Raw genomic sequence first — 14,497 nt, 5'->3', positions numbered from 1 at the left:
GGTTTTTTTTTTTTTTAATTCTTTCATATATTACATCCCTACCATAGTTTCCCCTCCCTCTTCTCTTCCTAATCCTTTCCTGCCCTCTTCCATTTCCTTTCAGAAAGGGGCATATCAACCAAACACGGTATGTCAAGTCACACTAAGACCAGGCACATCCCCTGTTAAGGCTGGAGGGGTAACCCATTCAGTTGGAGGAGAAAGTGGACCTGGCTCTTACTCTCAGTTCCTCGTCTAATGTGCTCAGGTTTCTCCTGAGAGCAGTCATTCCTACCTCAAGAAACTGTTAAAGGGGAGTTCATGGAACGATGCCCAGGAAGTGTGGCCGGTTTTCATTTCAGGAGTCTTAGAGTTTCAGAGGGGAGGTCCTGTGGCTGTGTCTCTAGCTCCATGTCCAAATAGGATTACTAAAGCAGGACTTCAGAAGTCCCAGTGCTCTGTCTGTCCTGCTTGGTGTCGGGTGAAGACTCAGGTTCCTCAAAGGACGACACCCCAGAGAGGTCCCTTAGGGTGCCAGCACCTGGGGTGTGCGCTGTCATCAAGAATAGCCCACACCACATTCTGAAGAGCCCTGATTGGGTCAAGCTGATTATCAGCTGATTATCAGACTCAATACGGTAACGGCCAGATATTGGAGCAGCCTTAGTACAACAGCAGACCTAATATGTTAAATGTTATAATTAAGTTCTCTGTTGTCATCATTACTATTCTCAAAATAATTAGTCTTCCTAATAATAATGGGTATTTGTAAATGTACCCACAGCCAATGCAGCAGCTACCATAGCATAATGGGCTTACAGTCCTCATTCTGTAGCTTTGCGCTCTCCCTCCCCCTCCCCCCCTCTCTGTTGTTACTGTTGTTCGTTTTTCAAGACAGGGTTTCTCTGTATGGCCCTGGCTGTCCTGGAACTCACTCTGTAGACCAGGCTGTCCTAGAACCCACAGACCCACAGAGATCCGCCTGCCTCTGCCTCCCAGGTGCTGGGATTAAGGCCTGTACTAGCACCGCCAGCTCATTCTATAATTTTCAAACTTAGAAGCCCTTAAGAAATACAGTGCTGGTTTGTGTTGAGGTTTGAGATTTCTGAAGTACTACCAAGGAATAAATAGGTCTGTCAGAACTCAACAGGCACGACCAGGGGTCAGAAGGATCCCTGAAGAAACGTGGCAATCAACTTTCCCTTAGATGCCATTTCTAGCTTTGATTCTGAGTATTTGCAAGTTTCGCTTGCCTACTGAGAAAGGCTCTGGGAGTGGCTTCATTTCCCAAGTTCACGTTGGTACTCTGGCTCAGAAAGATCTGTCTGGAGCGAATGGGGGATGTCCTATGCAGGGACTGACAGCATGAGCCACGAGGGAAGCTCCTAATGGCTCCCTGCCTCACTTTCCCAGGGCCTTCACCAAGAGGCAGCAACAGCTGACAGCCATGAAGGTGATCCAGAGGAACTGCGCTGCCTACCTTAAGCTCCGCAACTGGCAATGGTGGCGGCTCTTCACCAAAGTGAGTGATTGGCCCTACGCCTTCCAGACCTCCTCCACTTCCGCAGCCCCAAGCCCTACTGGGATCTAGATGGGATGGAGGTGCTCCAAAGCGGCTCTGGATCCGAGGCCTGAAGGCAGACCTCTCATGCAGACCTGCGAAGGTCCACGCCTTTGGGTGGGTTGCAGTCATGACTTAAGGCAGATCAAGGTGTTTCTGTCACCTCAAGAATCCCTCTTATCACCCTGGTGTAGAAACCCACTTCTCTCTGTGGCCCCTGGGAAAGTATTTATTGAGTACCTGCTGTATGCCAGGCGTGTGCTAGGCATCATGGTCTCTGGCTTCGTGGACACGCCAGCCAACTAGAGAAGCAGATGATAATGAACGGCACAGAAACCCCGCTAAGTGTGCGAAGGCAGGCAACCATGGAGTCCACCGGCTCTGGGTGCCAGACAAGCTGGGGAAGAAGCCTGGGGGGAAGCTGCTTTCTGCAAATGTTCCCATGAACCCACGTTCCAAGGAACTATCCCGAGAAAACCATCTTCCATAATAACAAGCAGGATTCCACAGCCGCTGTGACAGTGGCCACATTTCCTTAGCAGACTCATTAGTTCAACTGTTAATGGGATGGTGGTGGGGAACCAACAAGTAAAAAGGATGCCTTTCTAAGACCAAAGTTGTAAAACATGAGCTACGAAACCTGTAATTTCTAAATGATGAATCAGAAAGCTAGGATTCAGTTCAATACTTGCCTTTTTGTTCTCTTTTTTGAGACAGAGTGTCCATGTAGCTCTGGCTGGTCTAGAACTCTCTATGTTAATCAGGCTGATTTTGAACCCACAGAGATCCTCCTGCTTCTGTCCTGTCCCACGAGTTCTGGGATTAGAGCCATGCACCACTGTAACCAACATTCAAGACTATTTTTAAATGGTGCATAGGGTGCACTGTTCTAACAGGGACCATAACCATGGAACAGCAGTGAAGGATGGATGAATAGCCCACCTTCAACTCCTTTGCTTCTTTCTCTTTTCATTTTGTTCTAATAAACCGGTCTAATGAGAGGCCTGTGGATTCAGGGTGTAGCTCAAGTGCACAGCACTGGGTTCAATCCCCAGCACTGAAAAAGAAAGAGACAGACAGACAGACAGACAGACAGACAGACAGACAGACAGACAGACAATGTAAGGTCCCTCACATTCCTCACATCCCTCACATTTCCCATGCTAATAGTTTGGGCTTATCTGACTTGTAGAAGATATTCCTAGAAATTGTTCTAGAATATAAGCCATATCCCTGGCCTCTACCTACTGATACTCGTAGAATCTTCCATCCCAGTTTTGACATCTGATTATATCCCTGACATTGCCCAGTGTCACCTAGATGGGTGTTGGTAAGATCATCTGGGAACCAACCTAATATTTGATGAATATCGCTTCCTTTGGCCAAAACACTAATAATGTCTGTGTACATACATGCAGGTAAAGCCATTGCTCCAGGTGACACGGCAGGAGGAGGAGATGCAGGCCAAGGAGGAGGAGATGCAAAAGATCAAGGAGCGGCAGCAGAAGGCAGAGACTGAGTTGAAGGAGCTGGAGCAGAAGCACACTCAGGTACAGACAGGGGTGCAGTGAGCCATGGGAGCAGAACAGCCAAGGGCTCGGCCCACTTCCTAATCCTGCATCCTCATCCTGCATGCAGCTGGCTGAGGAGAAGACTCTGCTGCAGGAGCAGTTGCAGGCAGAGACAGAGCTGTATGCTGAGGCTGAGGAGATGCGGGTCCGGTTGGCAGCCAAGAAGCAGGAACTGGAGGAGATCCTACATGAGATGGAGGCCCGCCTGGAGGAAGAGGAAGACCGGGGCCAGCAACTACAGGCTGAGAGGAAGAAGATGGCTCAGCAGATGCTAGTAAGACATTGCAGGGGCAGCTCGTGGCCGGAATAGGTTCACTAGATCCTCAGTGAAGGCATCTGATGATGCTGGAAGATGGAGGGACTGAGGTTTAGAGAACAATCTGTCCCAACCACAGAACTAAGGCAAGGACTGAATATAAGTCTCCAGAGCCTGCTCTGTCTGATGTCTTGTCTTCTGTGTGCTGACCCCCTTCCTGTTAGCAATTTGGTGTTAAAGGATAATTGTGTCACCTATTACTCTGTAACAAAACAGCTTGAATATAGCAGCTTCAAATAATCCATATTTATCTTAGTATTCAGCAACTGGGGAGGGGCTTAATTGAGTAATTCTGGCTATGATCACTCATAAGGTTAGCAAATCAAGGCTCCAGTCAGGGCCAGTCATTTGAAGGCTCGATCAGGCTAGAAGATCTTTGTGCCTTATTCATATGACTGTTAGCAGGAGGTGCCAGTTCCTCGGCCACTTAATGTGGCTGCTTGGGCTTCCTCTCATCATGGCTATAGACGGTCCCTAGAAGGAGGAAGAGGAAACCATGATTACTTTCATAGCTCAGACCTCTGGGGTCACAATCTATTAGTTCCTTCCGATAGTGTTGAAAATTCCTAACCCCCACATACTCAAGGGGCCTAGTTACCTGCCTGCCTCTGGAAGAAGTGCACATTAGAGAGTGTCCAGAGTATGGTGCCCACTCCCAGTAACAGAACACTGATACGGAGCGAGGCAGAGTAGCCTCCGTGGGCTTCCATCTCCTCATTTCTTAAGGAGACAGCAAAGAACAGGGTGTATTCATCCCAGCTTCCATGCTGGCTAGCTCTAGATCTCCACTAGTGACTTCGTTCCAGCAAAGCTGTGATCCCTGTCTGTCCCCCAACAAAGGACCTGGAGGAGCAACTGGAGGAGGAAGAGGCCGCCAGACAGAAACTACAGCTAGAGAAGGTCACGGCTGAGGCCAAGATCAAGAAACTGGAGGATGACATCTTGGTTATGGATGATCAGAACAGTAAACTTTCAAAAGTGAGTTAGATGTGCCAGGCTTGCCTGGGACACGGCATATCAAGCACTAACAGTGGAACCACCCCATGAAAATGGAGGACAAGCAGCCACTTCAGTCAGTAACCACACGCCAGCTGCATCCCAGTAGTTCAAGCATCAGCTAGGTCTGCTGTGGGCATCAGCTAGGTCTGCTGTGGGCATCAGCTAGGTCTGCTGTGGGCATCAGCTAGGTCTGCTGTGGGCATCAGCTAGGTCTGCTGTGGGCATCAGCTAGGTCTGCTGTGGGCATCAGCTAGGTCTGCTGTGGGCATCAGCTAGGTCTGCTGTGGGCATCAGCTAGGTCTGCTGTGGGCATCAGCTAGGTCTGCTGTGGGCTGGGCCTATAGATCAGGACACTCATGGAGTAGTGACCTGCACTGTGGCTTACACTCTAGTGAGATAGAAGGAACCGTTACCATTGTAACCAGGGTCTGGACATGTTCACCCTGTTAGGAGCAGAACACTAGGGGATGAAGGAAGATATCTAAGGAGGCTTTCTGGAGGATGTGGCATGAAAGAAAACTGAGGGTCAATTAGAAATTAAACATTGACCTTCTGTGCAAAGGACCTGAGGCAGAGACAAGCTGCCATGAGGCAGGGATGGGACTGTCCCCTAGCTGTGCATGAGTGCAGGACACACTGTCATGAGGTGAGAAGTGGACAGCGTAGGAACTTCTTCTATTCAGAGCTCCTAGCCTGGGATTGAAATGGGGATTTTTTTTTTTTAACTTTTTGTTTTCTCCCTTATCCGCAAAGGAACGAAAACTCCTTGAAGAGAGGGTCAGCGACTTGACAACCAACCTAGCAGAAGAGGAAGAAAAGGCTAAAAACCTCACAAAGCTGAAGAGCAAGCATGAGTCTATGATCTCAGAGCTGGAGGGTGAGTGGGGAAATGTTAGGTAAAATGAACTGGGCTCAAAAGACAAATACATTTCCTCTCATATGAAGAATATAGATTTTAATATTTTGTTTTGCAAATTTTTAATTTATATTTTAAAGAAAATAGAAAATAAAATAGTGCTGTGTGAATGTATTACCATATATGGTATAGTGATATATGTGTACTCGTATCTATGGTATGTGTGGTGTGTGTGGTATATGTGATAAGTGTGTATGCATGTGTGTGTGTGTGTGTGTGTGTGTGTGTGTGTGTATGTTATATGGTATATGTGGTATCTGTGTGATATGTATGTGTTTTTATGTATGGTATGTGTGTATATGTGTGTGCAGTGTGTATATGTGGTATATATATGTGTGTATGCATGTGTATGTGTGGTATATATGTATATGTTATATATATGTATGGTATGTGGGGGGTGATATGTGTGTGCTTGTATGTATGATATGTGTGGTGAGTGTAATGTATGTGATAAATGCGTATGTATGTATATGTATTGTATATATATGTGTGTGTTGTATGTACATATATATGATATATGTGGTGTGTGTATATATGGTATATGTGGTATGTGTATTATGTGTGATATGTGTATGTATGTGTGTGCAATGTGTATATGTTGTGTGTATATATGGTATGTGTGGTGTATATTGTGTGGTGTGTATATGTATGGTGTGTGGTATGTGTGTATATTTGTGTGTATGCTCATGCATGTCACACCATGTACATGGAATATTATAAGACAACTTTGTAGAATTGGTTCTCTCCTTATACTTTGCAAAACCTGGGGATTGAACTTAGATTGTTAAGCTTGATGCAAGTGCTTTTACCTGCTAAATCACCCTATTGGCCCTATTTTACTTTATTTTTAGAGACAGGGTCTCATGTGGCCTAGGCAGGCCTGAAACTTACTATGTAGCCAAAGCTAGCTGTGAGTTCCTGATCCTTCTGCCTACACCTCCCAAATGCTGGTATAACAGGTAACACTACACAGTAATACTACTATGCTGAGCTTATACAGTGCTGGGAATTGAACCCAATTGCATGCAAGACAAGCACTATCAACTGAGTTACATCTCCAGTCCAGAATCTAGATTTTAAATAAGTACATATGAATAAGACATGAAAATTGAAGGAGACATATGGAAAAGAGGGGTGTTAAGGTATAGGGTAGGTGGCTGAGAGAGAGAGGAAGGTTGGGTAAGAGGAACAATACCTTTTCTCTTACATGGAATCACATGGAGAAAAGAAAAGCCTTGAAAGCAGAAAGAAGAACTATTTGAATAAAGAAAGATGACCAAAGGAGTGGGGAAGAGGGAAAGAGAGCAACTGAGGCAAATCCAAGTCTCGATTGAGCCATCATGGGTGTCTATAAAAATGTCATCACAAAACCTACACAAAACCTGTAGAACTATTCTACACAGTCACTTTAAAAAATCCCAGCACCACACTCGGTGGCTCACAAATACTTGTAATTCCAGCTGTGCAAGATCCAGCAACCTCTCCTGGCCTCCAAAGTCTCCCTCACACATGTGTGCACACATGCTCACATATATACCCACAAAATAAAACCTTTTTTTAAAAAAAGGATTTATTTTGTGATTATGAGTACACTGTCATTGTCTTTGGATACACCAGAAGAGGGCATCAGATTCCATTACAGATGCTTGTGAGCCACCATGTGGTTGCTGGGAATTGACTCAGGACCTCTGGGAGAACAGTCAGTGCTCTTAACCAATCTCTCCAGCCCCCAATAAATCTTTTTAAGAAAACAAATAAACCAGAAAAACTCAGAAAGGAACCATTAGAAAGACAGATTATCCTGGGAAAGAGATTCTACCTGGGCCCCACACTGTAGGAGGCACATCCTGATAGCATTCCCCCAAGCTCGGCATTCCCTAAAGTAAACTGGAGAAGGTCTAGGGCTGAGTGTGCAGTGTCCATAGCCCAGGTAGAAAGACACATGCTTTTTCCTGGGGGCATCCCCCAACTGAGGTAGCTCTGACTCTGTTACAGTGAGGCTGAAGAAAGAGGAGAAGAGCCGGCAGGAGCTGGAGAAACTCAAGAGGAAACTGGAGGGTGATGCCAGTGACTTCCATGAGCAGATCGCTGACTTGCAGGCCCAGATTGCAGAGCTCAAGATGCAGCTGGCAAAGAAAGAGGAAGAGCTACAGGCAGCTCTAGCCAGGTGTGCTAGGTGTACATATGTGTGTCTATGTGTGTCCAGAGGCCCTTGGCATGGATGTCAATTGTCAGACCTGGTTTCCTGCAAGCTTTCCCAACGATGCTCTGACCCCTAAACCTCACATTTGATCCTCTTCCTTCCAAACTCATCTTTTCTGCAGTGCCCCTACTCCAATAGGATTGCGGCACCTGCGGTACTCAGAATTTCTCATTTGAACCCCAGTTCTAAATTCTCAGTCACCCACTGAGCTCATCTCTATTGGTATCATAAACATCACATGTCTAGGCTGGAGTGGCTTTCATCATCCCCATTCTACTCTCTCTCAAATCTTTCTGTGCATGCTAGCTTCTGCCCACACTTCTACCCACACAGTCCCAGTCACGTGTTCCTCCTAGTCCCTCTCCTCTTCCTTTTTCCTGGCATTCAGCTGGCCTCAAGCCAGGGATATCATGGTTGCAAGTGACATTTATCACTCTATTAAATGTTCAGCTCATTCCTGGAAGCATCCTCAAGGCCCCTAACCAGGTGTGCTCTCTTTCCCTCACTTCTCTGGAGAGTAAAGGAGAGACCTGCGCACACTGAGCAGGTCTGAGAGGCAGATCTGGGACTCAAGCCTGGGCTTCATGATTTGTCTCCGGGCTCGCCTCTCTTTTCTAATTTTGAGTGCATGGTAGAGCTTGGATGACTAATGAAAAAATGCTGCTCAGGGACACCAGTCTATGGCAGAACAGTAGCTGGGTTACTTGGTAAAAACCTAATCTCTCTGGGTGTAAGCACAATGACATCATCAGCTTGTCCCTCATCTTAGGCCTTCCCATGCATCACAGTCAAGTGGGATGGCAAAGCTGAATGTGATGTAATCCCAGCACTCTGGGGCTAAGGCAGGAGGATCATGGCTTTATGGACAGCCTAGGCTCCATAAGCAAGATTTTGTCTTAGAACACAAAAAGATGTTAGCTCCACCATGCCCCAGGAAAGAGCTCTACCTCCACTGAACTCCTGCAACTCTGTCATTTGGCATCATTCATATCCCACCTGGTCCGTGATCACCACATCTGCTCTACTGGAGAGCCGACTTTTTAATGATTTTGTTGTTGTCTGAGGTAATTACATTATGTTCTCCCTTCCCCTTCCTCTCTCCAACCCCTATCATACACCCCCTTGCTTTCTTTCTAATTCATGGTCTCTCTCATTGTTGTTATGTATATATGTGTATCTGTGTATATATGTGTCTTCTTCTTCTTCTTCTTCTTCTTCTTCTTCTTCTTCTTCTTCTTCTTCTTCTTCTTCTTCTTCTTCTTCATTTTTCGAGACAGGGTTTCTCTGTGTAGCCCTGGCTGTCTTGGAACTCACTCTGTAGACCAGGCTGGCCTCAAACTCAGAAATCTGCCTGCCTCTGCCTCCCAAGTGCTGGGATTAAAGGTATGAGCCACCACTGCCCAGCTATGTGTGTCTTCTTAAATATGTAATGTAAGATGTGGTTTTAATACCACTAAGAACACATGAACAAGGGTACACCCATGGACCCAGTCACTGGCTGAGCAAATGAAAGAACAGAAGTGTTTAGTGTTCACAAAGCATTTATTAAGAGTTGGAGATTGACTCAGGGCAGAGGCTTTACCTGACAAAGAGGCACAACACCACAAAAAAGTGTATGTATACACACTGACTTAGTTAGGGAACAGACACCATGACCAAGGCAATGCTTATAAGGACAGCATTTAATTGGGGTTGGCTTACAGGTTTAGAGGTTCAGTCCATTATCATCAAGGTGGGAACATGGCATCTTCCAGGGAGGCATGGTGCAGGAGGAGCCAAGAGTTCTACATCTTCATCTGAAGGCTACTAGCAGAATACTGGCTTCCAGGCAGCTAGGATGAGGGTCTTAAAGCCCACACCCACAGTGACACACCTACTCCAACAGGGCCACACCTTCTAATAGTGCCACTCCCTGGGCCAAGTATATACAAACCATCACACATACACACACAAGCATAGACATACAAACACACCCTTTGGGGAGCTTTCCTGGAACCCACTATGTAATTCAGACTAACCTTGAACTCTCAGCCACTCTCCTGCTTCAGCCTCCCCAGTGTTGAGATGACTGACAGGCATTAGCACACCCAGATCCTTTTTATTTTTGGTTTGTTTCCATTTTTTATTTTCTTGAGACGGGATCTCATTGTGTATCTCAGCCTGGCTTGGAACTTGAGGTCTTCCTGCCTTAGTCTTCCTAGTACAAGGAAGGCAGATGTTTGCCACCATCCCCTGTTTTAGCCTTTTTATATAAAACTCGGTGCTCTCATCCTATGCCACTCTCCAACATCAAAAGAAGCGCCTGGTTTTGGGAGATGTGGGGGGAATGAGTTCTAACTTCTTTGGTCTCAGGGACCCCATCCCCTAAGCCTGATGTCCGGGGTGGGGGTGGGGGGGCACAGGAGAGATGAAGCCTGAAACTCGGGACAGTACCATCTTCACGGGCACTGGGTCAAGACCTCCAGGGACTGACCTCACAGTTTCTCTCCCTTACACATTTAAATATAGTAGAACTTATGATTTTTTACAATAAGAATGAGTCCTACTGGCTGGTAAACAGCGCTCAGGACTAGGGTCTAGAAAAAGATCTGTGGTAAGCATAAGGACTGATTCTGATGGTGGACAGTGCAAAGTACATGGAGCCTCTTTCATAAGGAGGAGTTCTCTTTACTGTAGGACCAGAGCCCAAATAGTGCTCAGGATATAGGGGATCCTAATAGAAGAGCAAAGAGTCACCAGGCTGACTGAACACTTTTCACTTTGGAATTCCGGGTGACGAGCTGTCATTCATTTCCTTCTGTTGAAGAAAACAGGCCTGTGTAATTTACAATCCTTGTTTCTCCAATGCTTTCTTTAAACTGAACCTCCTACACTTTGAGACACAAGGAGTCAGACCCAGAACAGTTTTTGGTGGCATTGGATAGCCTGGGCTGTGGGGCTCTTAATCCTGGGTTCTCCATTCCGGGCAGGCTTGATGAAGAGATCGCCCAGAAAAACAATGCCCTAAAGAAGATTCGCGAGCTAGAGGGCCATATCTCAGACCTACAAGAGGACCTAGACTCAGAGCGGGCTGCCAGGAACAAGGCCGAGAAGCAGAAGCGAGACCTGGGGGAGGAGCTGGAGGCACTCAAGACGGAGCTGGAGGATACGCTGGACAGCACAGCTACCCAGCAGGAGCTCAGGTACTGGAAGCCCACTGACCACAAGCAGATCTGGAACCAGTAGCCTTCCTGCTTGTGTCTAGAATATGAGTCTGTTTAATTCTACCTGCAGGAGAGTAGTAGTGCAGAATTCAAGAACAACTTAAGCATGATAGAAGAACAGGTGTCAAAAAGGATATTTCCTTCAGTTCCATCCATAGTTAGGGTTTTAAAATAATTCCTTCCTCTGTCTGTATGTGTATATGTATATATATTTTATGTTAAATTTTAAAAATAACATTTATCACATTGGTCTCCAATTCAAGAGTCACTATAAGTAAACAGAAAGAACTGAACAACCATATCCCAGAGAATATGTTGTTTCTGGTGAATATATGTTATTTAATAAGCATACAGATCTTTTAAACATATACTATGGGAAGGGTCTCTGTTAACTGTGACCCTGTATTCAACACCCTTTGGAGTTTGTACATGTACCAAATGTTAGTGTCACCTTTTTGTTCTTCTTCTACCTGGCTGGAGATATAGACAGTGGCTAAAAGTCAGGCTGGCTTCATGTTGTAGCTCTGTCACAGAATGGTTAAGACCCTGTGGGTAAGCTGTTTCCCCGCTTAGCCTGAAAATGGCATCACTACCTCCTAGAGTTGATCTGAGAATGAGATGCTATGTATGGAAAAACAGGTCCAGTTGGGGTTGATGGCTTATGCTTATAATCCTAGCACTCAGAAGTGGAGGCAGGAGGATTGTGAATTTCAGACTAGCCTAAGCTATGTAGTGAGTGAAATCCTGACTCTAAAACAAACAAAAAAACAAACAAACAAACAAATAGATAAAATCTTAGTTCAGGCCCCAGCATATAGTAAGTGCTGCATAAATCTGAGCAGTGTTATTATTTAGGGGACATCTGTAGATCACAGAACAGACACATTCTTGCTCATAGCTTGTATGATGGTTTGCTACTGTTCTGGGAGCAGGTAACACCCTCCCCATTTCACAGCTGAGACAAAACTGCAGGACTAGAGAGATTAGGCAGGTTGCTGTAGGGCACACAGCAAGGGAGGACTTCAGCTCTGGGTTCCAGGAGACCTCTTGTCCCCTTGCACAGTACTGTCACAGGTCAACCTCTGTCTCCTGCCTAAGTGTCAACCACTGTGTTCTTTTCCCCTAGAGCCAAGAGGGAACAGGAGGTGACAGTGCTGAAGAAGGCCCTGGATGAGGAGACGCGGTCCCATGAGGCCCAGGTCCAGGAGATGAGGCAGAAGCACACACAGGCAGTGGAGGAACTCACAGAGCAGCTGGAGCAGTTCAAAAGGGTACGTGCTCAGGAGATACCACAGAAACCACGTCATGATGGCAGACTTCACCCACTCTTGTCTAGAGCTTTGGAATTTGAAATGCTCCCAAAAAACCCTAGAACTTTCTGTGTGTTACTAGTAAAAATTCCTACCAGTGCATTCATGAGATGGTCACCGTCAGAATTCAAGTATACCAAGTTAATTGATAAAGTGATCTTCAGGCCATGCAGACGGTGTCTATGAAAAGCAGGCAAGTCATGTTCAGTCTGAGTCCTGTGGCTCCATTCCCCACGCTGCTTCTTTATACTCAAATACAAATATCCTACAACTCAGAGAGCTGTGAGATCCATGGTTCTCAGATTTACAGAAATTGTGTACCCTAGATATATATCATGTGTGTGGGAGAGCAGGGGGATGATCTGGAAGCAGGTGGTTTGCCTGGGTTCCAGGAGCCACATGGTTTTCTCTTCTTCTATTCTCCTCACTAGCTCAAGTCCATCTCTTTTTCCTGTTTTTATCCACTCTTTTTACTTAGGTGACTCATACACACACACACACACACACACACACACACACACACACATATATATGAATGAGCTGGTTAGGTAAAATAACTTGATCACAGAAATATCAGGGCAAATTAGACAATGAATGCAAAAAAAAAAAATGAGAAAGTGATGGTAACCAGACCAAAGGGAGATGGGCTGCGGCATGAACAGCAGCCACCACCTAGATCTGACTGGTTTCTGCCTTGGGGGAAGGTATAACTTCTGTCTCCAGGTCTTTAGCTTGTTCTTTGAAAGTCAGAATTATTGAAACATGCAAAATTGTTGAAATATGTAAAATTATTGAAATATGTAAACAGACCACATGCACACATGCGCATGCGCACGTGCACACGCACGCGCGGGCGCGCACACACACACTTTTCTTATTTTTAGACAGAGTCTCATTCTATAGCCTAGGTTGTCTTAGAACTCATGGTAATCCCCCAGCTTCAGCTGGAATGCTGGGAATACAGACGTGAGCCACCATGGCCTGCCTCCCTTTTTTTCTCTTTCCCCTTGTTTCTTTCTCTCTCTCACCCTCTTCCCTCCTCTCTCTTTCTTCTTTGAGACATGATTTCACTAGGTAACTCGAGCCTCACATTCAGGATTCTACTACTGAGTGCTGGGATTAGAGGTCTATGCCACCAAACCTGGCTAAATTCACCAACTTTAAGTGTACCTTTCAATGCATTTTGACAAATGTGGCCATCTGAGCAGAGTGCCACAGTCACAACATGAAGTTGTTTTTAAAAAATAAATCTGGGAATTCAGATTTTTCCTGGAAATGTCCTAAAATTTGGTAACCTATACAGAACAGGCCTCAGGGACATGGATATGTTTTGATTTGATTCCTATAGTTCAGAAACTAGAATTTCAAGAGTCCTGCATATGTTCTATGCACCCCTCCTCCCTTCCCTTGGACTGGGAGTGGGGCAGGGAGAGGAGACAAGCCCACCCCCTCTCTACTTCCCTTGACAGGCCAAGGCAAACCTGGACAAAAGCAAGCAGACACTGGAGAAGGAGAACGCGGACCTGGCTGGGGAGCTGCGTGTCCTGGGCCAGGCGAAGCAGGAGGTGGAACACAAGAAGAAGAAGCTGGAGGTGCAGCTGCAGGATCTGCAGTCCAAGTGCAGTGATGGGGAGCGTGCCCGGGCTGAGCTCAGTGACAAGGTCCACAAGCTACAGGTGAGGGCAGGCAGCACGACCAAGCTGCTGCTCTCTAGCTGCCTGAAAGCTGGCTCCTCGGGATGCATCCTTGTATTCCCGTGTCAATTCTTCTTGTCAAAACCTCCTGCATATACTTAATGAACATGTATTGAGCACCTACTGTATACCAGAGACTGTGCTTCATCCTTAGACAAAAGATCAAGGAACATTACAGATTATCTCTGTAATCAGTGGGAGAGCTGGTCACAAACACAAAGAGAAAATCTAGGAGACACACATAATATTTAAGGGCAAATATAGGACAGCCTGGAGTGCAGGGGTGGAGTGGGGTCAGGAAAGGCTGCCCTTAGGAGGTCTAACACTCAGATGCATATGTATGCAGAAGGTATAGCATATGCAAAGGCCTGTGGTAAATGGGAAGAAGTCAAGGTCCAGCAGTGCTGACAAGTTGAGAGAAGAAATGGTATGAGAACAGGACCAGAGAGGAGAGCTGTGGCCAGACTACAAAGGGTCTGATGCCCCAGTCAGACATATGTGGTGTTTGCCCCAAGTAACAGAGGTAGCTAAAGCTGATGAATGACAGGGTCTGATGATCTTTGGTTTCTAGCTTCAAAGACACATTCGTTTGGCCTGAGTTCCCATTCCCAAAGAATGGTCCAAAATTCGATGAATATTTCCTGTGTTCACAAGCTGGAACAAGGGAGCAGGGAAACACCATGGTTGTCATTCCCTGCAGTTGAGAACAGATGGCCATGAAAGTTATGAGAAGGCAGTGAGCAGG

General features: G+C 46.1%; 1 protein-coding gene across 5 annotated transcripts in view; it reads left to right on the top strand.

The window, feature by feature from the left end:
* Myh11 (myosin, heavy polypeptide 11, smooth muscle) overlaps positions 1 to 14,497 on the top strand; it is a 97,662-nt gene that overhangs the window by 68,944 nt on the left and 14,221 nt on the right. For all 5 annotated transcript variants that reach the window (NM_001161775.1, NM_013607.2, XM_006521843.2 and 2 more), the window contains 9 exons: positions 1,393 to 1,501; positions 2,959 to 3,090; positions 3,179 to 3,385; positions 4,268 to 4,405; positions 5,180 to 5,303; positions 7,338 to 7,509; positions 10,515 to 10,727; positions 11,875 to 12,019; positions 13,528 to 13,734. In NM_001161775.1, the coding sequence (NP_001155247.1) occupies positions 1,393 to 1,501; positions 2,959 to 3,090; positions 3,179 to 3,385; positions 4,268 to 4,405; positions 5,180 to 5,303; positions 7,338 to 7,509; positions 10,515 to 10,727; positions 11,875 to 12,019; positions 13,528 to 13,734 (1,447 nt within the window). The remainder of the gene's footprint in view (positions 1 to 1,392; positions 1,502 to 2,958; positions 3,091 to 3,178; positions 3,386 to 4,267; positions 4,406 to 5,179; positions 5,304 to 7,337; positions 7,510 to 10,514; positions 10,728 to 11,874; positions 12,020 to 13,527; positions 13,735 to 14,497) is intronic.

The sequence above is a fragment of the Mus musculus genome, chromosome 16, assembly GCF_000001635.26.
Source record: "Mus musculus strain C57BL/6J chromosome 16, GRCm38.p6 C57BL/6J".
Taxonomy (NCBI): domain Eukaryota; kingdom Metazoa; phylum Chordata; class Mammalia; order Rodentia; family Muridae; genus Mus; species Mus musculus.
This window is presented reverse-complemented; position numbering and strand designations above follow the sequence as displayed.